Below are 26,602 nucleotides of genomic sequence, written 5' to 3'. Positions count from 1 at the left end.
TTTTTTGATTTTACAGGAAACTCAGCGTCTTCTCAACGAACTTGGTAAAAATATCTCTGCAGAAATTTATTTGGAGACAGTCTTTTTTTACCTACATGCGCCTTTTCTCTCCTCTCCTTTCATCCGAGGTGCAATATTGAGCTCTTTGAAGCATTAAAGTTCTTCCCCTGAATTTCGGCAATATAGGTGACATATTTTAGTTTGTTAATTATGGTATCAGCAAGTGTTCTGCTCTTGAAGCTTATATGTGAGTTCGTCCATTGGATTGTGGGTTTGATTGGGTTGCGATATATTGCTAAGAGAGAAAAGTTTTTTGCCTGGTTTAATTTTAATGTTACGATTCTTGGTCCAACGCAGCTCTCTATGAAGGTAATTTCTCAATCAATATGCTAAGTAAATGAAAGTCCATGTTTCTATTGTGCATGAAGATGTGTTCCAGCAGCAGCAGCAGTAAGAAGGAATATGGTAAGGCAAGAGATTCTCTCTTCAGGCTGCCTGTGGACTTCCAAGCAAACCAAACAATCTGATTCTCGATGTTGTGATTATTGATAATCATTCATTTGGTTGATATAAAGTAAGTTGAGGATATCTACAAGTTTTACAAGTTGGAATAGGATTTTCATATTTAAGTTTTCTATTTCAATAATTGATTATAAAGATTTAGACTTCTAATAACCTGTCAAATTAGATCGGTATGGAAAATTGAGAGGATTAAGTACTTGACTGATAAACACAAAAATAGTAGAAAGAAATCATCAAGATCATCTCCGATTCTAAGCTTTATAGTTGGGGTAACTCTTTTTTACACGCTTTCTCCTTTTTTTCTACTGCATTAGGTAACAATTGATGCAAACTCAAAACCAATAACATCACCTTTTCAATTTTACTCCGATCCTTCTGCCCGATTTCTTGTGCAAGAGGTGAAATCTTATGATGTTCGTATATGTTTTTTTCTTTGTATTTATAGTTGATAAAGAATTATGATTTGACAAAATCGTGGATAAATGATAGCATGAAGAATATCTTTTGTAGGTTATATCAATAATTTCATTTTTTGATATGCCTCTCTTAATGAATGTTCTCATTGTTGTTCAAAATACCTATTCTCTCTTGGCTTTGCTAGAGTGTCAACTATGATAGGTCATCAAAAAAAGTTGTTTCAACTATGATAGAATTCTTATTTGTAGCTTTTCAGGTATTTAGGATTCAGACCATTACCATTGGGCACACATGGTAAGCTGATACTATTAATATTATGTGAAGAATTCTAGGTGTTTGATTTGAAATACATGATTGAAATGTTATAATGAATGGAATATCTGATTTTGAAAGCTCTACAATATTTCTATAATGAATAACACCCATTAGCCCCGTATGAACTTTTTCCACATACTCATATAGACTACAATATGACACAAATAATTAGTTATATTTAGCGCTATATATAGTTAAGTTGCTTATTACACTTGATAAGATGCTAGCTTTTACATTCAAGATTCTTTATCTCATGTTTTAGCGTCGCTTTTTCTACAACTTAACTATCTAGATTTTGTACTTGTATATCACTCGCCTATTAATATTCAATTATGCCCTTACTATTCCTCTGTTCTATTTATAATGTTACATCTTTCCAGTTAGAAAGGTTCTAACACTTTCCTAGTGAGATTTTTAACGAAGGAGAGACATAAGATATATATTTCTTGAATGAATGATATGCCTACAACTAAAATGGACTAATTGTATAATAAATGTGATAAGCTCCTGATTTCATTATATATGCCTTATGTTATTCAAAGAAAGATTTTGGTTTAATTGTATGTTCCAAATGTTTCTTTCCTTCAGCACCTTATTGGTATACAAGTTTTAGCCTTTAGACTTATCGTATGGTACTGCGTTGAAATTTGAGATTCTGAAAATGCATGTTTCTAAGGAGGAAGGAAGGAACTTAACTTGGGAGGAAGAGAATGACAACTAATGGAGTTGCTCTAAGGGTAGGATCTCTTGCAAGTTGATCAAAGATGGTGACAAGACAACGATGAGTCTTTTTATTGGTGTCAACAGCTGTGGTGTGATCCGAATGTTTATTTTTCCTGTTGGAAGATTATCTTATCATATTTTCATTAGGTGGTTAAGAAGAGTTTGAAGATATTTGATTCCTCATCTTTATAGATTCTAATTCCTATGTATCTATGAAGAGCTTTGATTGGCTTATAAATTGCCTATAAACCCAAAATTAATTGAAATTATCAAAGCAAAAAAAAAGTTTCTAGATACCAATTTTTTTTTTTTTTTTGGAGCTTATAAAGTTAAATTATAAATGTCCGGGGTCTTTGCATGTAAAGGAACATTTACTAGCTACCTTAAATTGTAAATATGGGGCCCGTGCTTGCACGGGCTATTTTATCTAGTTGAAAATGACATGAGTTTATAAACAGTAGAAAAGTCTAAAAAATAATGAAAACGACACAATTTCACATTTTTGTAGATGCACTTTGTTCTCCACACACTGGTGAGAGCTCTGGCAACAAAAGCTATATATACCTATCTCTGTAAAACTATATAACAACTCTTAAGGCATCGTTGGAAACTTCTTTTTACATAAATACATTCTTCAAACGAAGAAATATGCCAGAAATGTGAGAAGTCATGTAGGGAGAAGTTGTTATGGGCTGCTTCGCTCCTTTTAAAGGGGAATCTAAGCTGACTCGGTTTTTTATGACTGCAAAGGTTCCTGTAACACAGGATTGACTGGGAACAGCATACATTGTGCATATTGAGCCAACTGATCCACGAGCACCAGGGCAACCATTGCTTCCACCATCAGAACAGCTGTGGCGCCAAGACATCAAATGTCCGTAACTTTTCAAATGGTGACCAGAAATTTTTATGGAAAAGCAAACGGCTAGCAGATTTCCTCTCAGTTATTTTATCATAGTAAGCCGAAGTATTTCTGGCCCATGCACCAGTAAAGAACAAGAATAGATTGAGAAAATCTAACACGCCTGCCTTAGTGGCTTCTAATAGTAAGAATTCCTAGTAGAGGATTGAAAGGGACTGCCAAATTGAGTAATAGTCAAACAAAGTCAAATATACAAACCTCGTGGAACCACACAAGGATCATGGCGACCACGAGCAACGAGTTCAGTCTCATGTTTCTCCCTACTAACCGTATGTTGCTTCCTCTGCATAACAATTGAAATAATAGGTATTTATTATAACTAGTTTTTGTGCACGTGCTTTGCACGTGAACCCCTGATTAATCATTTATAAAATAATGAAATTAAAGTTTCTTCGTAATAATCTAGCGTACCTTTTGCTTAGATTGGATTGCAGGTGATGTCAAATGTTTTGACAATATAACTAATGTTCTTCATCACCATTTTATCTCAAATGATACATGTAATCCCAAGAATGACAGATTTGAATCCCACGCCTAATTCACTGCGTGGTACCCAGAAATAAAAACCGAAAATGAAAAAAGGATATAAGCCATGATGAACAAACTGGTTTTAAGGATAAGCCACTTGAACCATTCTTGTATCTGCCAAAACTTGTTAAAATACTAATCAAACTTAAGCATTAGGTGCTGGAAATTTCTTTAAGACACGATTAATCAAGCTTAGTTTGGCGCAAGTATTCTTTCCAAGAAGCCCAAGCTTAGGGAAAAGACTTATCACATGCTTGTGCCGTCGACATATCATAATAAAGTTACTACGTTGCTCCTCTCAAAAATGGTGTCCATAATACAGATTTCAAAAGACAATTTGTATAGAGCCACAATAATTCTTAGGAAATGAATAACCAGCAAAAATTAGAGATATTATTACAGAAAACGAACATAACAGAGCTTAAGATTCATACCTGATCATTCTGAAGTATACATATAGAAATATGCCTGCATAGTCCTTTGACCATTCCAGTTCCAGTTCCTGGCATGCGAAGAGGATTATTTTTCTTGTAATAATAATAGCTGAAAGGTTCATAGGCAAGTTCAATTTTAGAGATATAGAGAAGACTAACCATCCCAAAAGTGGAGAGATATATGAAGCGTCTATTGCTTAAGGAATGGTTTTGTGACTTCGCCAATTAACTCACCAAATCGGATAAGACAGAATATGAATCAAAGTTGACAAAAAGAATGCAGCCAACCGTGAATTCTAACGGCGAAAGCAAGATGAAGACACAGATTTGGATGAAAGATTTTCTGTATATAAAATTGAATGTGAATGTCTTTGGTAGAGTCTTCATTACCCACATTTACTACAAAATTAATATTAAAGGTGAATGTCTTTGGTAGACTCTTCACTACCCACATTTACTACAATAACTCTCAATCATTTACTACACAACTACAATTCAGCTAATGTAGTCTATTTTCTGAAATCATTTGTTGAATTTGAATTCATGTTTCATACATTAATGATGTTTAAGTGAGGGCATCAATACCAATCATTGGAATAACGTCTGTATTCCAATTCCTAATGACTACATACTAATGTAACAAATTAATTATACCATTTTGTTATTTACCATTTACTTTTTATTTAATGAAAGGTAAGTAAATTTACTTTTTTAGTACAATAAGACTATAGGAGTAGTGTTTAAGTAAAGGGTAAATTGGTCATTCAACATTTGATGGGCATTTTAGTAATCTGACTTTTCACTAAAAGGCTTCCTACTTTTAATATTACTAGTGTCTGGACACGTGCGTTGCACGTGTATTCCATAATTTGACCTTAGAAAATTTATTATCCAAACAACGTAAATTTTTCACTATATATTGAAAATCTTTTGATTAATGAGCTAATTAAAGTAGACAACAATTTGTTTTCGTTTCTTATCTCTAGGACTTTGATTAAAGTAGACGTATTACTTTTACTTTAGTTCTTTCTTTTACTATTAGTGGAACCGGAGTTTTTACTAAGAAAATTTAAAATATAAAGAGGTTGACACATGAAGAAGCCAAAAAGATTCAACATATAGTATATGAACTTTTCCAAAATTATCCATCTACATTAAGATTTCGATGAAGGGGTGTCAATTACGTCCCCTTAGATGCAAGATTAATTCATTTGTTCCTCTTTTTAGTCATTGCTTAAACAAGGTCAAGAGTTTGGGAATTCACTTTCTTGTGATTGCTGACTATTACGTCTGTGGCTACAACAACAGATTTTTTTTTTTTTAACAAAGAGAGCACCACTTCCTACTAAAAACAAAAGCAATTATTTCCTAGCCAAAATTTGCATGGACAAAATATATTTCATCAATATAACTTGGAAAATATATTTAAGAAAAGAAACTATAGAATAAGCAAAAACATTCGCAAAAAGCATATTAACAAAGAAGAATAAATATACCTGATGTGAGGTGTTTAGATTTTTTTTTTTTTGTGTGTGGCAAATAATGAACATGTATGATACATTAAAAGAATAATGATTTTACTAAAAGAAGAATTCATTAATTAACTTGAAAACTTTCTATAATGCAAGGTGACAGACAACATAAAAAATAATCCTATCAAAAAATAATAATACTTGTGATCTATTGGAGGTTGGCTGAAGTAAGCCAAACAGAAAAATTAATGGATTTCTGATAGAACCAAGAGAAATAGGATAATGTGATAACATAATCTTCTGTTAGTTACTATACCCATATGGACCATGAGACTGGGATAGAGGCTTGGCCCATCCAAAACTCCCATCACGTGAAACATTGCTACATATATGTACAAAATATAACTATATCTATATTTATACATCTGAAATGAGGGAGAGAAAAGGCCATAAATAGTCTCTTATCTATGGGAGTAGGTCTAAAATGGTCCCTTAACTATACACTTCACGGCTTTAATCCCTTTAACTATCCAAAAAACTTATAAATTTGGTCTCCGTCTTATTTTTTTATACAAACGGCGACAAACTCATAAACCTTCGTGAGATTAATCGTTAAATCATTCCCTCGACCTATATTTCTCCTCCTCGCTTCTTTTTCTCAAGTTCCTCTTGTTTAAAAAAAAAAAAAAAAAAAGATTCGATACAGGGTGGTCGCTCTCGAGTCTCTAAAATTCGAAAAAACAAACTCGAACACAAAATTTCGTAACCACTCTTCTCAAACACTACTAAAAACTCGGTAAAAACCGACGATTCCGTAAGTTTTTTTTCAATGATTTTTTAATTTTTTTATTAAGAAAACCGACGGACTGCGTTGGTTATTTTTTGCACAAAAATGCGCGAAAAAATATAATTATTTTTTATATTATTTTCTAAAATAAACCGATGGAGTCCATCGATTTTTTATTTTTTTTATAAAAAAACCGATGGAGACGGACTCCATCGATTTTTAGAGCGAAAAAACAGTATAAATTAAATCAATGTAAGTATATGACCAAAAAATATCAGTGGTCTAGTGGTAAAGTCCTTTAATGCCAAGGAACATACCCGGGTTCGATTCCAAGTTCCTACATTTCATTCTTTAATTTCAAAAAAAAAAAAAAAACCGACGTGCTCACGTCGGTTTTTTTTTATTTTTTTTTTTTAACAAAAACCGGATCAATTTGGGTCGGTTTTTAATTTCAACCGACGCATATTGTCGGTTACGAAAAGCAAGAGAGAACTTGAGGAAAAAAGTTGAGGTTAAAGAATGAACTTAAGGAAAAAAGAAGCAGAGAAAGAAATATAGGTACGAGGAATGGTTTAACGATTAATCTCAAGAAGGTTTATGAGTTTATACAAAAAAATGGTCGAGACCAAATTTGATAAGTTTTTGGATAGTTAAAGACTAAAAATAGGTAAGTGTATAGTTAAGGAGACCATTTACACTACTTACATGATAAAGGAATATTTATGGCCTTTTCTCAAATGAGGGAACTGACTACTTATAAAACACAACATACAAAGAAGAGCAAATATGACGAATGCCTGGTGTATCCAGAATATGTTAAGGCTGTGAAGGCTTATGTTTTCAAGTTAAGGTTGGTTTGATAATATTTATAGCCAAGAAAATTAAACTTAAAACTGACCTAGAAATCTGAAAAGCCCCCTTGAAAGTCCAAGCATCACTACACTTTAATATGTATTTAAAGGGAAATTATGAATTTATTATGAGTGCTTTTAACATTTTTGTACGTTGAATTTTTTTGGAACTCTAAGCATCAGCAAATAGTTGATCCAATTACCCGTATCTAAGCCACTTTCTTGTGTTTAGAGGAGTAATTAATATTTTGTAATTTTGTTAATTTAGATAATTACTCCAATTTATTGCAATCCTTCTAGTAATTAAATTAAGTTTAAAGGGGAAAAATGTCGTTCAACTTTTTGTGGAGATTTTAGTAATTCAATTTTGAACTTTTTAGGTTACCACTTTTAGAATAGTATGATAAGATATGATGATCGATAGATTATTTGGTTTATTAATTATTAATAAAAGGTTTTTTTCTTCAAGAATAAATTATACCTGCATATGAATTGGATCATTCAACGTAACTTTTCAAATTTTTAACCTTATGAGAGTAACTAAGAAAATTAATGCATTGATTTTTGAAAGAATATATATTATAAATAGAGTTTAAGTGAAGGGTAAAATGATTTTATTTTAACTTTTGAAGGGTATTATTGTAATATAACTTTCAACTATGGAGCTTCACACTTTTAATAATATATGATATGATATGATTTACATAAATATCTAACCTAGTCAGAATCCAATCATTTTTCAAAGCGGCATTCTTGTAACAAAGTAGAAAAGTAACTGATAGCATCCTATAATGAGAATTTTTAACAGAGACTAGGACTCACTGAAATTGTAGAAGTTGGCTTGAAAGCTATTCTCATATTAATACTTTCTCCATTTGATATGCCTCCCTGTGAAATACATGAAACACACAACAAAAGTTGAAAAGAAAAGGAATTGTTTGTCCCTTTCAAAAGACATATCCAAATGAATATTTGCAGTGTGTGTGCCTGGACACCACCAGATCTGTTGGTTTTTGTCCTGATTTGGTCATGTTGATCCATAAAGAACTCGTCATTATGCTCACTGCCAGTCATGAATGTACCTAGTGGTTTTTCACCAGAAACAAAAAAGAACATGAGATTTATCAAAGATATTAACATGTAAGAGCCTTCAGTTTTTTTGTTTTGGAAATAGGAGGATGATCCTTATTTTAGTTAAAAGAAGTCTGTCTAGCCCTGTTCAGGTTCGAAACCCCCTGCCTACAACAGCAGGGGATTTTACGCTTTCTGCCCAAATCAGCTCATCGCACGGGCTTACCTTAGTGCGGGTTATCTCTCCCCGTGTGGTTTGCGTAGCTATTGCACAGAGGCTGGGTTTACCCTATGCGCACCCGAAGGGTAAGCTGCAGGTTCCCATGTCATCAAAAAAAAAAAAAAAAAGTCTGTCTAGCCCTGTAATGAACAAACTATGGCTCGAAGCTGAATTGGCCAACTTCCTTACTATTCTAACCAACCATGCCATAAACTAATAAGTGTGGACGAATCAACTAGGAATCCTTAGCACTACTTGTTTAGTCTCCTTAAATCACCTGGTTCATATTTTATCCCTACAATTTTAAGAAAATTTCATATTTCATCAAACAGGTTCCCAATACAAAACCTGTATCCATACCCATGCTTTATAGATGATAACAACTGTCTTGATTAATCTGTTGCGACTTAGGACTTTGCTATCATCCAACAACATGACAATAAAGAGAACACTTCCATAGGATGAAGATTCTGTACCTGCAAAGCCACTTCCAATCTCAAATCCCTTAGTTGCCGGTAATGACATGCAAGCTTTAGCCAGCTCAGCTTCAAGTTTATCAAAGACTGGTGTACCAATATCCTAGAAATTATCACCAAACTTTCATTTGAAGGTCTCAGCAGGACCAAAGACATGAACAATAATACCAGAGAGAGAGAGAGTAACAATGCAAGCAACGACACCACCAACAGAATCCCCCCTTGTTCGTACAGCATCAATGGAAGCAATCATCTCCTCTGCGTATTAAGGGTTTGGGCATCGAAGATATTGCTTTCAATCTGGCATCAAGTGATAATTACCATAGAAATCAAGTTCTTTTATCACCAGAAGGTAAGAAACTACCAGAGCGATACCAGAAGATAATTATAAATAAAGAAAACCACAAACTCGCACTATATCAACTAAAAATTACTCCTTCCATTCCATGCCTTAGAGAAGACTCTTTGGTAGATCAAGCAACATGGTTTATTTATACTCTATAAGGCAAACAATAGAGTTCATACATAGATCCTATGGTGCAGATTTGGAGAAACATTGCCTCAGATTCAAACATACCCCCCTAGAAAGCTCTCTTCTACAATTTTTTTAAGCTACTTAGAAGTAGGATTTCCTTGGTCTAAAACACATAGCTAAGCATGTCTGTTGAGCTAATAATTCTCCTTGCATCTTATCTTCCTATAGGCTAGTCAACCTTAGCGTCCATCCTCCAACAAAATCAGCATTATCTACGCTCCGGTGTTATGTTATCCACGCTCCAGCTGTCTAGTTCTAGGCGGGGGAAGGGAGGGGTGTTAAGTCCCACATTGGTTGAGGTAATGGGTTATTATATCCTTATGCAATCCTTCTTTTATGAGCTAGATTTTGGGATTGATTTAAGCCCAATTTCCATTTCTTTACAAAAATTAACAAACAGGATTTCTTTGCCCCCCAAAGTAACTTGTATTTTTCTTGATATATATCTATATTTTTTTTTATTTTTTTTTTGGACAAGCAACTTGCCACAGGCGATTTCAATCCCACTCTACTTTTTTTAATTTTTAATTTTTTTGGAACTGGTACTGAGTCCCACTCATTTTTCTTTCTTTGAGAGAGTTTTCTCTTCGAGAATCTTAGCACCAGCAAAATTCAAATGAGGAAATTATGCGCCTGAAAATCTAGTTCAAAGTTCACCAATTGAAATTCTCCTTTTTACTTGTCAAAGAATATAATACTCAAAGTAGCTTCTCTAATAGGACGCTTAGCATGTCAATGAGAACTTCAATAGTTTCCTCACAACCAATAGAAGCTAACCTTTGAACTGCAACTTTCAGAAATAGTGTCATAACCATAAATTACTCTCTCCTACAAGGCTCGGAAGATTGGCAAGTGATCTCTACCAGGAAAAAGGAAAGACTGGCAAGTGATAGCAAGTTACAACACTATCTTAACCCTGCCCCAATCCACATGAAATACTCTTTCTACATATTTTAAATTGAGATATAGTTCTGATGTGAAATATACCTGCTCTAGTGTCACTGTCTGGTTATCAATCAAATCCTCTGGAAGTACAACTTTGTGAACTTGCGAAACGTAAGCAAGGATTTGCAGTACAGAATATCAGAGCTAAAAGGCCACATTCTTTAGAAAAAGTAAAAAAAAAGTAGAAGCCGCCTCCACAAGAATGCCACAAACGATAAAGATATACGTATATATAACTACTGTAATAGATTCTCCAGCAACAAGAGCCAGAATGGCAAATTTTCTGCTAGCAATACATAAGATAACCATTTTTTGCAACACACAGAAGTTTCATGTAAGACAATACAGTAATTACGTTTTATCAGGGCTCTACTAGATCACAATCATTTGATAGTAACCCAGCTCAGTTCTTCATAATTAACTTTAAAATCTAAAGGTTAAATTCTCCTTATGTTTAAGCTGTAAATTCATCTTGAACAGGTAACTGTAATGGACATGACAGTTGATTTTATTTCTTAATAATTGAGCCCAACTTGGTATAAAAGGCATTGATGATGATTAATGGGTCAACAATCCCCAAAAACGAAGTAGATCTACAGCTCTTACTGTTGAGTTTGTGCAGAAAAAATGGGGTACGCGAGAATTTGAAATATTGATGTCCATTTTAACATCCGTACAACACTTCAAGGGAGTTCTTTTCAGTTCCACTGCCAGAGAGAGGTTTCAGATATCAATTATCTAATGATGTAAAAGACTAGTATCATTCAAAAATGACATTAGAAAATCCTGCAACAAGTACCTCACCTCAGTTCCTGAATAAAGTTTGAGAATTTTCTTAGCAATAGCTCCAGCAGCAACTCTCCCAATGGTTACTCTTGCTGAAGATCTACCACCCCCCTGCATATTCCACTAGCACTAGTAAGGACACAAGAAATAGCAGGAGCTATAGCTGCAGAAGATTGCTTATCAACGAGCTGCAAAGCTTTCTTATAATAAATGATCTCCTCTTGACATCACCTGTACTGATCTAACTCCATACTTGAAGTCATAAGTTGCATCAGCATGAGATGCCTATAAGCAAGGGACATTTCACTATAGTCCTGGAAATCCAACAGGAAATGAATAAGTCTGACAAGGGACATTTCACTATAGTCCTGGAAATCCAACAGGAAATGAATAAGTCTGACAAGAACCAGAAGAACACAAATTTTGGCCACAAAAAGAAAAGAAATGAACACATACTAAGCAACAAAAACATACCCAGTGAAATTCCACAAAGTAGGGTCTGGGGAGGGTAGAGCGTATGCAGACCTTATCCCTACCTTGGGAGGTAGAGAGGCTGTTTCCGGGAGACCCTCGGCAAACACATACTAAGCATAACATCTTAAATCATGAGTCTCAGATTAGGCTGAAATGTTTCTCCTTTCCACTTTGAAGCTACTCCTCGATTATCAGGATGTAATGCTGTGAAATAACTCATTTCACTTGTTTTGAGTTTGAAAATATGTACAGTTCATAAAAACACAAGTGGAGTTTACTAACTTTTTGATAAATCATTTTGAAATCTCATGCATGCAGAACTTCAACCTCTGAATGAATGACGAGTGATACTAATCATCACAGTTTAATAATGCTAGTCCATGCCCTTAAAGACAATAAACTTGACATGCCAAGGATGTGACGTTCTCATGTTCGTGGAAACACGAAACTTGATTAACCTTATATTAACTTTCTATGCACAATAATACAAGGTTAGCCTTGATTTTGCTCAGGCAAACCAGATATCATGTACCCTAGCCAAGCTAGTAAAACAAGTTTGGCTTGTTCCATGCAATAAGTGCAAAATGGAGTGATACAACATATAGATCATTGTAGAAAGTAAATTCTTGTTTCACTTCCTCTCTGGTCAGTGTTGGTACTTCAACTTTGATTGGAGATCACATAGTCAGACCTATAGTTTATGCACGGATAGAAGCTAAATCCTTTAAAAGCAGGTCAAATTAAGTGGCACAGGCCAGAAGAGATTTTACAGAGGACTGACCATCAGCAGTGCCTGATGATATTTTGCAAGTGTCAGTCTCCTTTCTTGGTGTGGTAATTCAGCTTTGACCTGGCCTCCTGATGGAAATTCTTTCCATGAAATTCAAATTTGGCCAAAATAATCCGAAGTATCCTAATGATTACTCCGTCAATTAGCTCAGATGGGTGTGAGAAAAATGGGTAATACTTGAAACAGTGAACAAACGCCAAAAACCACGAATTCTGAAGGACTTCAATCTAACAACTTTGTCAATACTCTCCATTTCAACCCACGAAAGGAAATCTCTGAACAAAGAAATACCTCCTGTCAAGTTCCACTTGCATATCTGACTCTGAAAGTGGGAGTCGATGGGGGCATCCATCAATTACACAACCAACTCCACTGCCGTGAGACTCTCCAAAAGTTGTAACACGGAAATAATTTCCAAATGTACTACTGGCAGCCGGTATCTCTGCGAGTACAAAAGTAGATAAATAAGTTGTCAATCCTTTTTAGTACTCGAGAATAAACCACTAATATGGATCCATAGATGTTTGTAAGTTCATTTTCAATGCGGCAAATCGTTCTTCGCTCACACTACCACCAAAAAAGTGGGAACTAGCATATCCAAACTTAGACATTCATTAGCATCAAAATAATTCCTGGAGCTTTTGTTTGGTTCACCAATGATATAAGCATAAAGAAATAATAACAAACATAGAAGGGTACTTCCATGAAATTCTATAATTGAGTTCTCACGTGATCAGTAAATGACAATTAAAGTTTCTAAAAGCCAACTGCCTTTGATGTGTATAATAGTGGTATGTTTGTGCATACACCCTTGGCTTAAATTCACCCCATTAACGTAACAAGAAAGAAGCGTGTAACCTCGAGCTATTTCGAATTTATACAGTAATGAAGATGATGTTAACTGATGAAAGTGAGCCAAAACTACAGAATTTGGCTAATTAATGATGAATTCCTGAGCAAAGTCCAAGTAAAATTACACTGTTGCCAGATGAATAGCTCTACCACCGGCTAAAAAAAGAAGACAAATGATAACACTAGAACAAACTTCAAATTATCCAAAGACGTGTCATAGCGGGTAATTAAGGCGAAATGAAAATCATAGGACACCACAGTTCAATTTCCGGTAGAGGCAAGAAGAAAAGATGATTTTTTCTCATCCGCCTAAGCCTTAATGGGCATAATCAACCTGTACTTAGTACATAGTAGGAAGATGCAGATACATGCAGGGCGCGAAGGGCGTTCGTTCAAATCCCCATGACTAGAAATTCACATTGTATATAGATACAAGATCACAATTTTTTTAGGGACAATTACGCACTATGTCTACTGGGGGAGAATCTTTACACGCTTTAACTCATATTTCGAGCTTGTTACCCGGTTTAGCCCATATTTGTGTATAAACATTTTTATACACTATTATATACTTTTAAGTTTTATACAAGGTTGATACATTACGTATAATGCTTTCCCAAGGTATAATGTTATATAATATTGTATAATCTATAATGTTGTATAATATTGTATAAACCGAAAATATGGCTATGTGGCAAAATGTTTTATGTTGGACTGTATATTTTTGAAAATTCCCACTTTTTTTAATGTATATATAGTATATGATGTATCCCTTGGTGAAAATCCTATCTCGATCACTGAATACATGGTGGAATGATCACAGATATAATAACACAGAAAAAAACATATATCAAATTCCAGAGTTTTGTTTTCCCTTTTAATGATCATAGTCTCATTAAATTTTAATATCCAATTCCTTAATTCACACAAGAAACAGAAAAAAGCGGGAATTAACGTCAAGTTCTTTCACGCATTTTAACAAACAGATGAAAGGCGTAAAGTTTCATCCAGTCGTTTTGGTTGTGATCTGTGAGTTGGGATTTGGAGATTGGAAGAAGAGAACTTGGATGGTAACTGGATAGATCCGAACCGTGAATTCGGAGCCCCGAGAAACTATTTGGTAGGTACAGACAATGCCTTTTTCCTTCCTTTTCTTCAATTTGGTTAGTGAGTTTGTCGTTTACTACAAACAAGAATGTTTTGTTTCTATTTTAAAAAATTTAACAAATATAAATATGGAGTTATATGGTAAAAATTTATCCGCATTGATATAAACCTGTCAACCGGGTCCAACCGGCTGGAACTGATAACCGATTAGAAAACCGGCCGGTTTCCGATCAAAAACCCGGAACCAGTCGCCGGTCACCGTTTAACCGGGTGGAAATTTGGAAACCATACCCGGCCGATTAAAAATGTTTTTTTTTCTTTTCTTAAGTATATGTATATTATATATTTCTTAGTATATTGTGCGTATATTTATATATTAAATTATATGCTTAAGTTATATGTATCATAAATTAAGCTTATATATTTGCTAACTAAAAACTTATGAATATTATAAAATTCTAGATTGTTTTTTTTCTAAGGTTATAACTTTTTATTTTATAACTCAAGGTCAAGTATATGTATATTATATAACATAAGTAGCTAAGCATATTGTAGGTATACCTAAGTATATTTATATATGTTATGTATATTATTTATATATAGGCAAAAGACATAAATTGACCCTTAAACTTATCCCCAAAAGTCATTTTCACACTTAAACTATCCTGGCGACCCATTACATATCTAATATATTTAGAAGTGATATTTTACACACTCTCTCCCCAAATCAGTGCCATGTCAGTGCCACATCGAAAAATCCTCTAATTTTTAATTTTATATTTTTTTTCCTTTCCCCTCCTCCCCCACCCGCCCTTTCTTCTTCATCCCTACTCCCTTTCTTATAGTATAACCACCATTGTTTCCAATGAGTTTCAATATTTTCCGGTGAGCTTCCATTTTTTCCGATCTTCTTCATTTTCCAATCACCAAATTTGCATCTAATCTACTAATAAAATAAATTTTATTAGTTTTTATTATGTGTGATATTAAACTCATCAAGCTATTTTCAAAGAAAAAAAAAAAAAAAAAAAAAAAAGAGAGAGAGAGAAATGGCGGAACCACTGGTCGTCCCCCCGTCACTGCCAAGGAGGAACCACTGCTCCGCCTTCTTCATTTTAATTTTGACTTCTTCATTTTAAAGAGAATGGCAAGGAGGATTGTGGGACAACAGATTAGAAATAAATGATACCAAATCTCTACTGCTACCAACATTAGATGGCACCAACAGATTAGAGATTTAGTGCCATTTTGGACAGAGTAATTTTACTATTGTTGCTGCTATCAACGTTAGATGGCAACAGATGTGCTATCAACGTTACATCAATGGAAATTTCACAAGTATACCAATGGAGGATTGTTGCTTTGATGGTGGAGTTTGACCGGGGAGGGGGAGGAGAATGGCAGTGGGAGGGGGGAGAGGGGGAGGGTGGTGTTGGTGAAATGAAGAAGAAGGGTTTGGTGGTGGGGTAGGGTGGCGTGAAGGTGGAGGAGAAGGGAGGGCGGGGTGACAGTGGAGGAGGTTTACTCTTGTATTAGTCATATCTGTTTCTGAAAACGCTTCTCTTGAGCTGAAGTGACTATTTCATACAAGGTAAGGGATAGCATTTGTGTACACCCCCATTTTCTCCAGACCCTTCTTATGAAATCACACTGTATTTGTTGTTGTTATTATTGTAAGATTAAATTATTTGATTCGAAATACCGGAAGCTACTAAATCTTTACCACAATCTATTTACTGTCATTATATTATGGGATCATTTTCTCATCATGTTCCAATTTTTTTTTATAAAAGAGGGACCAGAACACACCTTTTGAAAAATTATAATGGTAAAAATAAAAGGATATTTTAAAGGGAAAAGGGTCCTCCTTTTTTTTTTTTTTTTTTTTTTTTATCTATATTTAATCCCCGTTACATTATTCAGCCAAATTTACCCCTGTTATTATACTACCCAACCAATTTACCCTACAATTAGCAAAATTGTAAAACACCCCCCCCCCCCCCCAAAACACAACCCAAACGTAAACCCTAACGTACATCAGTGACAATCACAACGGATAGCTACTAATTTCTAAGTACCACTACCCCTAACTTATATATTAGTACTTGTTTGCTCATAATTAATGCTATTCTTCTTTTTCTTGTGGAAACTGAAAGAGATTCATTTGATAGTCTTTTGTTCAAATATAGATAAATGCACCCAATATTCAAATACAATATGCTATCCTCTAATAGTAATCCAACACGACAGATTGGTTGCACATAACATGAAGTTATACTAGTTTGGCATTACTTGCCTAACGTAGTTCACCGTTTTCGATTCCGACCTGCCAACATCTCTTTACCATCTCTAATAGTAATCCAACATGACAGATTGGTTGCACATAACATGAAGTTATACTAATTTGGCATTACTTGCTTTACGTAGTTCACCATTCTCGATTCCAAGCCGCCAACATCTCTTTACCATCTCTGTCGCTCAACTTACGAGTATTTTAGTCTAAAATTCTTATGTCAAACTTAAAATGACCAATTTTACATAAATATCAGAAGTGGAGACAAAATTTAAATATCTTGACTCCATATGTCAACGTGAAGTTGAAACTTAAACCATGGTGGTTAATTCTGGGAACATTGAAGGATTACAAAATCTTCCAAATTAAATTCCCAAGGCCCCTCCCAATCATTTCTTTTGTTTGTTCTGACCATTAATATCTGCCATTCCCCATATAATATCACGTGGCGTATTGCATATTATTATATTCTCCTCATCACATTATCTTCTTTACTACACAATGAATAGACACACTAAGATATCTAGTAGTATTATTCTCTATAATTGATTATTGTTCTTCTTCACTTTCTTGGCACCATTGTTATCACTAACAAAAGCTGATGAACCAGTTGGATATGGTTACAATGTTCAATCAATAAGCGTTGACTCATCTGGTAGAACGTTGACTGCTAGTCTTCAACTCATAAAAAATTCATCTGTTTATGGACCTGACATTCAAAATCTCATCCTTACTGCATGGTACTATATACTTTTGAAGCTCCTTCTTTACATTTACATTTTCATCTTTATTAATGAAAGAGTTTGAATTTTATACACCAATAACGTAAAATAGAGTTAAATTCGGGGGAACTTTATGGGTTGGGAATGCCACTTAATATCTAACATTTCTTTGATTTGTTTGCCAGCTGTTAGTTTAAGGAGTAAAACCACACACATTACTTAATTGAAGGTTAAATTTGCCTGTTTACATATTATAGGGACTACAATATGAATAATGCAATAAGATAGGGACCAAAAATGCCATTTTCCCTATAATATTTGTACATTATTACTCCATCTGTCCTAATTTATGTGACAGTACTTGATTTCTATATCCAAACAAATTATTCTTTAACATAAAAATTTTATATGCCTTTTAAATATTTTGAATTATTAATTATTGTAACTTATAGCAGTACTGCGTAATTTTAAATATGTAAATTTGGTTCAAACAACTAAAAGATTTTATGTCCAAATGTATGGTCACAATTAAGAAATTTGAATCTCGTATACCGAAAAGTATCACATAAATTGGGATAGATGGAGTAATGAACTTTTTCGCACATATACATATTTATACCTAAACATGTGCATCCGCCACAGGTAAAAGTATCTATATACACAATCAGGTCAAATATAAGGTATATGTATGATAAGCTTCAGTGACTTGTTAAATATTGTAACTAACTTGCTATATGTACTGGGCTAACTACACTGATAGTGGACTTTTTTTTTTTTTTTTTTTTTTTTTTAGGGTGGTGCAAGTGTATAATACTTAATTAGATTGCACTCGAATTATATCCGAAATGTCAACATCACACTCCAATTAATTGAGCAACCTACTACCCTCTATTTTTATTTAAAGTGAATCTAATATCACCCAAAAGCTGATGTGGCAGAAAAATTATTATAATTAAAAAAGTAGCGAGTGGAGTCAAAATTATCAAAAAAATAAATAAATTAATCTTTTCAAATTAAAGAAACTTATTTTTGGGCATCCCTCTTCTCCTCCATTTCTCAGTTGTAATCCCCAACCCTCCCCCCCCCCACGAAACCCCCCCCCCCTCCCAAAATATTTCTTCTTCATCTTCACCCACTTCCTCTTATTTCATTTTCTCCATTTTTCTCATCACATTTATTAATTAGGTGAATATCATTTACCTTCCCCACCTTTACTTTAAAAATCAAACTCCCCCCTCAACTATGAACAATAGATATCCCTCTCACCCCCCCCCCCCACCCAAAACCCAAATCATATGCAATGTCTATTTTACCCTTAATATTTTCAATTCACCATCTATATATCATTTTACATTATGTATAATTTTTTTCCTTAACCTAGGTATTTATATATTTTTATTTAAGGTCATTAACATTATAAGTAGAATAATGCTTTAACGAATTTTTCAATATAATGGAATTTTGGATGTTAAATAATGGGAATATTTTATAAATTATAATTTAAAATTCATTAATAATATAAATGATAATATTTACGAAATGTTGTCATAAAATATACCTCTATTTCTATTACTTATTTTTGCATTACATGCATTGAAATATGTTTATAAAATTTTTTATTACATGTTATTTTCACTTGTATAAATAGATACTATTAGAGTTTTGCTTATATTAATAATTTTTTTTATTATTTTGCTCATTTATTTCATTATAGAATGTCATTAAATTATATAGTCAATTAGTGTTTTTCAAATTTTTTCCATAGAAAAATTGTAATATAGATCAAAAATAAAAAATAGCATGATTTTAAAAGAAAAAAAAAGACAAAGGTTGATAATGTAAGGTTAAATAGTATTTTGAAAAGTTAATTGAGCCGAGGGTTTTTCGGAAACAGCCTCCCTAGCTTCTAAGGTAGGGCTAAGATAGTCTGCGTACACTTTACCTTCCCCAGTCTCCACAATGTGGTATTTCACTAGGTATGTTGTTGTAAAAGTCAGATAGGATAAAGGGGGAGAATGTATATTGTTTAAAGTTGAGGGGGAAGTTTGATTTTTAAAACAAAGTTGGGGAAGGTATATAATTTTCACCATTTATTAATTTCTTCACAACAACTTTTCAAAGGATACTAAAAAAACGGAAATGGGATAGAGAACGAGAGAGATGGACGGGGAGCATTTTTGTTCTTGATTTTTTCCATTTCACTTTCTCAACCTTTTCTGCCGTCAACCACTAGCTCACCGTCAGTAAACCAAAAAATAACTCCTGGTTTTCTACCGATAGCATTCACCAAAGAATCAGCCATAAAATCGCCCTGCTCCATTGCAAAACTCACCCAACTGCCATTGATGGGATAAAAAGAAAGAAGAAAGAGTAGACCAGTTAAAAGTCAAAGTGGGACCCAAAAAAAATTAAATTTAAAATTTAGAAGATTTCTGATGTGGCGAGAGAGTGTCTAACGACTCCCCTTGTGAAACTGGTTATATGTGTATTAAGGGACAAATAAATTTACTTTTTAAATGTATAAGATGTTATAGGTCGATTAGTCAGAGTGTGAAGTCTGACATTTCAGGTATAGTTCGGGATTGTATTTTGCCTACTTAATCCTTGAGGAAATTTCATCCATTTAAGTATTTGTTCTTGAAGATTTGAAGGGAGTGGTCCACCTCCCCTTCTAAATAAGTGGTCCTTGGTGTTGAGAATTTAATCTTTTTTAAAAAATTGCATTTTTCTTCTTTTAAAATGCCATGAGTATTTTCAGTGGCAGGAGTTATTTAATTTGACCAGAAAGTAGTAGATCAGTGTATTTAGTGTGGAATTTAGTTAACTTCTTCGTGCCCGAATAAAGCAATTAAATACATAGACTTGAACCTTTTCTTTTTCTTCATAGAAAAAAAACTTTGTTTCTAATTGAGCTATAGTTGATTGATTAAACATTCTTAAATACTTGGTAAAAGTGAATCTAGCCCCGATTTTAATCCACTAGTGATAGTCTAATAATTTGGATTCTCAGATTAAACATCTATATGTGTAGAATTAAATGATACAGTTAATAAAATATGCATACAATAGCGGATTTTATTAAATGCACTATTCAAATCCATTATTGTCTGATGCACACTAATAACGAACGAGCCGACTTTACGGCAGGAAATGCAACTTTAGTAAAGACTACTCATGGTTTGTGGTGCTTTCTTTGATTATTTTTTTGTTTTGTTCTTCTTCGTTAATTTTAATCAAAGTTGCATACAAAGCAACTGCTTATTCTTAACGAAGAATTTTTCTTAGAGAAACAAATTGAATTCATACTGCATTGTGATATTTTGTTTTAGTAATGTTGTGAGGTTTGTCTTTTCTGTAATTGAAAATCATGTTTCCAAGATCTTCCATGTGTACAAATTTCCAAAATGTAGCATTTTGAATAATTAAAAAAAGCAAGATATAACAATCAGCCTTTGTCTTGTTTTTCATGTTGTTGGATTCTGCAGCTTCGAGACAAAAGATCGTTTAAGAGTCAGAATTACGGATGCAGATCATGAAAGATGGGAAGTTCCTCAAGCATTCATCCCCCGCGAAACTCATTCACCCCACCACACCTCCCTCTTGGAAAAACATTCTTTTTCGTCACTTCCATTATCCGAAGACACACATAATTACTTCCATACAAATGCCATTTCGGACCTTAGTTTCATTCTCTACGACACTACCCCTTTTGGCTTTACCATCACGCGTCGTTCCACAGGTGACATTCTTTTTGACACCTCACCTAAAAATGACTCTCCGGACACATTCCTTATCTTCAAGGACCAGTACCTTCAACTGTCCTCTTCATTGCCAGCCAACAGGTCATCTATCTACAGGCTCGGAGAGCAAACCAAAAGAACATTTAAGCTCAAGCATAATCAGACATTGACTCTTTGGAATGCTGATATTGCTAGTTCCAATGTTGATGTCAACTTGTACGGCTCCCGCCCTTTTTACATGGACGTCAGGTCTCATCCTGGCGCAGGGACTAGTCACGGTGGGGTCTTGTTATTCAATAGCAATGGCATAGATATTGTATATGCTGGTGATAGAATTACTTACAAAGTGATTGGAGGGGTCATTGACTTGTACTTCTTTGCTGGTCCAGCGCCAGAGTCGGTCATGGAACAGTATACAGAGCTCATTGGCTGCCCAACGCCCATGCCATACTGGTCTTTTGGTGCGTAATTATGCTAGCAAATTCCTATAGTTTCATAGTGTTTATTCTGGTTACAATTTCGTATGAACTTATCCCAGTGGTCAATGAAGTGGGAGAACCATGAGGTCTCAGGTTCAAATTCCAACGGAGACAAAAAAACACTAGGTTATTTCTTCCCATTTGTATAAGCCTTGGTGGATAGAATTACCTGGTACCTGTTGCTAGTGGGAGGTAATAGGTATCTAGTGGAGTTAGTCGAGGTGCTCGCAAACTAGCCCCGACACAACGGTTATCAAAAACAATAAATCATATGAACTTACCTTTTGAGGTGTTCTCCTTATCATAGGTCTACATATTAAAAAAGTTACAAAATTTAGTAGAACTTGTTTCATAGACTGATTAAAAACCAGAGTTAGTATTAAAAAATCACTATTTGGAGATCTATATTTTTTCCCTTTAATATTGGATGCCACTTCAAAGTACCTACACAGCAAAGAATAATTAGCCATATGTAATTGTGGCTAGTCCTAGCTGCACGTTGTCCTCCCTTCTGTTAAATGTGTTGGGGAATGTAGATACTGATGATAGTCAACAAGAACTAACAAGCACTATGTTTAAGCTATGCTGCTCGGACTTTCCGAAAATGCTGCCACTCATGTCGGATCCTCTAAAAATACACTACTTTTGGAGGATCCAACACGCACCTGTCAGCATTTTGAAGAATTTGAGCAACATAGTCATTAAGTGAATTACATAAAATTCATCTTGCAAATAGTTTACTCTAGTAATGACCAGTGCCTCACCAACTCTTTCTCCTCAACCCACACGGCTAACTTACAGCTACCTCTTTTTCCTGAGTCCTTCGACTTAGCTTAGAAAGGTAATACAGGCACTCTAGCTTTTCAGAGGTAGACACTGCATAAGCTATGATTTCTAACATGATCTCATCCTTGAAATCACTCAACGCGGGTATTTCATTTTATTTTTTGGTTCAACCAGTAGCATTAGTTGATGCAAATTTTATGATTGCTAAAAGATTGGTTCCTACATTTGGAAAATTCAGTAAATCACTACCATCTAGTTGATCATACTGTAGAAGGCCAGTAAGAAGGGGCATCATACAATTTTTTCCTGGTAAAGTTATTCAGCAATAACTTTCTGAAGGCATATCTGGTGTTTGCTACCGAACCAACTAAGAAATAACGAGGCAGTTCCACTATGTACTTTTACTGACACATCAATTTTTTTAATGATTGAATTGTACTGACACCATAATTAGAATTGAAATAGAAATATTATCCCAGAGTAGCAAAACAACATGACCTGAATCCAAAGGAGATTCTTTTGGATTTTGTTTAGTACTTTCCATTTAATTTCCTCTAACTGCTTGGTTCACATACTTTTCAATTTTATGTTTAATTTTTTTTCTTGTGTTTGTAGCTTGGCATGAATCCTTGTAATTTTTTTTAATGCAAACGATTTCAAATTTTTGTTCACAGGATTTCACCAATGCCGTTATGGTTATAAAAATCTTACTGAAGTTAAGAATGTGGTTGCTGGCTATGCAAAAGCTCAAATCCCTCTTGAGGTCGCGTGGACGGATATTGATTATATGGATGGCTATAAGCATTTTACAGTTGATCCTGTTGATTTCCCACTTGACCAGATGCAGAAATTTGTCGATGCACTTCATCACACTGGCCAGAAATTTGTTCTCATATTGGATCTAGGCGAGTTTTAACATATTGAATTTTCTTGCTTCTGTTGATATTTATACTCAGTGTTGTCAGAGGTGTGCTTAAAGAACGCTTAAGCTCTGAAGCGAGGAGTAAAACATGTTGAGAGCTCGATAAGCAGGCGCTTCGGGGTCGTAATCGAGGCTATAAGGCATACTTTTCCTTGCCAATGACCATAATCCTGAAGAGGCGACACGAAAAAATTGATACTTCACTTTATTGTTATTCTTTTTTTTTTGTCCATTTATCTGTTATTCATATTATTAGTCTGGACTACACATGCATATTTGTGTTTATTTCAATTTGCACCTTTCTTCATTAAAGCCCACGCTTTATTTGCGCTTAAAACCCCAACGGATCCTAGAGCTTTTTTGTGCTTTTGCCTTTCTGTTTATACTTAAATTGATGTAGAAGTTGAGAAATTGCAAAGGTATTGAGCCAAATGACTTAATCAAAGCACGACTCTTGTTTCTCTTTTAGAAAAATTAACCTAAATACCCACCTATTAAACCGCTTAAATTAAAAATAATCTGTGGATTTGTAATATATGTTTATTGCATGTATAATATGGTTAAAATCTTGTATATTCAGTGTATAATCTATGTATTCTGGCGGTGAAAAGTAGACAGTGCATTCGGTTGTTTATTTATGTAAAGATACCTTTCTTTTATGATCTCAATGCTTTGTTCACAGGGATCAGCATAAATAGCTCATATGAGACATATAAGAGAGGGATGCAAGCGGACGTTTACATCAAACGCAATGGTGTCCCTTATCTTGGTGAAGTTTGGCCTGGAAAAGTCTACTTTCCCGATTTCATAAATCCCCGATGCGATGTTTTCTGGAGTAATGAAATCAAAATTTTCCATGACCTTCTCCCCATCGATGGGATCTGGAATGACATGAACGAGGCATCCAACTTCATTACGTCACCTCCAACCCCCTCTTCTACCGTTGACAACCCTCCTTATAAGATCAATAACTCTGGAACCTTACATCCAATAAACGTGAAAACTATCCCAGCAACATCAGTACATTTCGGGAACGCCTTAGAGTACAATGCTCGTAACCTCTATGGATTCCTCGAAGCTAAAACGACCAATGCTGCTTTAATCAACATTACTGGTAAAAGGCCGTTTATACTTAGCAGGTCTACTTTTGTGGGTGCCGGCAAGTACACAGCACATTGGACCGGAGACAATGCAGCCACTTGGGATGACTTGGCTTATAGTATTCCCGGCATTTTAAATTCTGGATTGTTTGGGATGCCTATGATTGGAGCTGATATATGTGGCTTTCTTAAAAATACCACTGAAGAATTATGCCACCGTTGGATTCAGGTACATGTTCTTTTGTCTTTAAAGAAGTGGTACTTTGCCTTAGCTGCATACATTGGAAGTTTATGATTTTGTCCATATGATGGTTCTTCTTTTACTATTGAAATGTATATTGCATATTGATACTCGTTATATTGTCGGTCATTATTGCATATCAACTTGAGATCACTGTCCAAATGGTTGTTTAATAGGACCGCAATATTGGTGAGCTTAAGGTGACAGAGCAATGTATGGTTTCATTCGTCATTGGAAAGTATTTCGATAATGTTCTTTGTGATGTAATTCCAATGCAAGATTGTCATATCATGCTTGGACGTCCATGGTTGTTTAATAGGACCGCAATTCATGACAGGAGAAGGAATAAAGTTTCTCTTGAGCTAAATAGAAGAAAATATATACTTTCACCTTTAACTCCATCCCAAGTTTATGATGATAAAAAATGTGTGAGGAAAGCAATGAAAAACTTTGAGAGAGAAAAGAATGAGAGAAGTAAGCGAGTGCATGTTGACATCTCAAGAGAGGAAAAAGGAGAGGTTGTGTTGTGTGAAGAGAATGAGATGTCAAGTGAGAAAAAAAGTGAGCTTGAGAGAAAAGAAAAGAGAGATGACCATGAAATAGAAAAGGAGAGGGATAGACATGAGATTCAGAAAGACAAGCAAGAGAGTTTGAGTGAGGTTATTTCTTATTCTAACTCTAATATTCTTATTTCTTCTAGTTGTTTTTGTGTACGGGGAAAACCGGACATAACGTAAACCAATGAGGTGAGGGCCGAGGCAAGGAAGATGGGAACGTGCCCGATGACATTCGAGCTGAACCGGAGGAGCGCTTACCCCGGAGCTGAACCGGAGGAGCGCTTACACCGGAGTTGAACCGGAGGAGCGCTTACACCAGAGCTGAGCAAGGGTGCCATTCGGTCCCGTGTGGCCGTCGGTCCGTACGGTCGTTGGTCCGGTATAGCCGTTGCCCGTGAGCCGCGCGTCAGCCAGGTGTCTGTCCACGGCTCGGTACCCACCAACCATGCGTGTGTCGACGGCGCGTGGGTCAAAACCCCACCAAATCCGTTCGGAAAATGCTTCTCCTTGTTATTATTATTTTATTCGGTTCACATTGTATGAAGCCCGTGAGCGACTATAAATAGGAGACACCCCCCTTGAGGGGTTGGCTCCTTTACATTTCAAGAACACTTGTAAGAAAAGAACCTCATATACTTACTCTCCCTTTCATTTATTCGACCAAGGCCATTTTCTCTCAAGAATTATTGCTAATCATATAATATATTGCCCACAAACGTCTACATTTTTGGTCGCTATTGGAGAGCCTTCCAATCTCTATTTCTTTATCTAACATACGTCAAGAACAAAGCACATATCCTATACCCACTTACAAATTCAATTGATTATCCAATTTCGGGTAAATCGAGCTTGGCGCCACCGGGCTAGGATAATAGTTCTTAGTCTTCGATTCTTATCAAACTCATTTAAACCGTAACCCTCGTTCGTCTCTCGTCAAAAAACAAATCTATGGTCGACGTCGGGCAATCCGCTCACGTTAACAACACCGAAATTGTAGCAAAAAAATGAGGCCGAACAACGGGGGTCGAACCTCGCCGACCCGAACCCCTTGGGGCCGGGAGGCCGACCCAAAAACACCGGATCAAAGAAAGCGCCCTTTCCCCACCATCCCCAAGAACCATAACCCCACATGTCCGACCCGGCCCAAGGAGCCGGAGGCAACCAAGACCCAAACCCCTCCACGAGATGTCAGAACAAAAACAAAAAATCGCCCGGAAGAAGGCGATGTCTTTCCAAAGGCAAGGGTGGGGGCCAAAGGGCAGCACAAAGGGGGGGCAAAAACGAACGGGGTGTCAAGCAACGGGGGCCGTTTTCCACCGAGGGCCTAAAACCCCAGACTTTTTGGGAAAAAGGGGGATTCGACCGAGAAGGGCAGACGATAACCCCCGGACGATACCGGGGGGCCCCCCTTTTGTCAAGGGGCCGAAAAAGAAAATCCAAAGGCCTTTTTACCAAGGCCGGCCCCAAAAGATCCCCAAAAAAGGTTCGAATGCCCGAAACGAAAACGACGCACCACCGACCCACACGAGACGGAC

General features: G+C 35.4%; 2 protein-coding genes across 2 annotated transcripts; one reads left to right on the top strand and one right to left on the bottom strand.

Annotated features, from left to right (window-relative positions):
• Positions 1 to 2,452: 2,452 nt before the first annotated feature.
• Positions 2,453 to 12,620, bottom strand: LOC132061597 (chorismate synthase 2, chloroplastic-like). Its single transcript, XM_059454374.1, has 12 exons — positions 12,446 to 12,620; positions 12,260 to 12,336; positions 11,236 to 11,289; positions 11,023 to 11,115; positions 10,825 to 10,899; positions 8,739 to 8,841; positions 7,959 to 8,053; positions 7,794 to 7,859; positions 3,862 to 3,929; positions 3,311 to 3,541; positions 3,098 to 3,182; positions 2,453 to 2,829 (listed from the first exon to the last, which is right to left on the bottom strand). The coding sequence occupies exons 1-10, from the start codon at positions 12,618 to 12,620 to the stop codon at positions 3,439 to 3,441; spliced, it is 909 nt and encodes a 302-aa protein (XP_059310357.1). The 3' UTR covers positions 2,453 to 2,829; positions 3,098 to 3,182; positions 3,311 to 3,438.
• Positions 12,621 to 17,075: 4,455 nt separating this feature from the next.
• On the top strand, positions 17,076 to 25,247 carry LOC132061596 (alpha-glucosidase-like; the record flags this gene model as incomplete). Its single annotated transcript, XM_059454373.1, has 5 exons — positions 17,076 to 17,260; positions 20,728 to 21,443; positions 22,922 to 23,152; positions 23,852 to 24,498; positions 24,687 to 25,247. Coding segments are annotated over 5 exons (2,340 nt in total), but the record flags the coding sequence as incomplete, so codon positions are not given.
• Between the last annotated feature and the right edge of the window lie 1,355 nt (positions 25,248 to 26,602).

Source organism: Lycium ferocissimum, chromosome 6, assembly GCF_029784015.1.
Source record: "Lycium ferocissimum isolate CSIRO_LF1 chromosome 6, AGI_CSIRO_Lferr_CH_V1, whole genome shotgun sequence".
Lineage (NCBI taxonomy): Eukaryota > Viridiplantae > Streptophyta > Magnoliopsida > Solanales > Solanaceae > Lycium > Lycium ferocissimum.
Note: the sequence above shows the minus strand (reverse complement) of the source record. Positions and strands in the feature narration are given on the sequence as shown.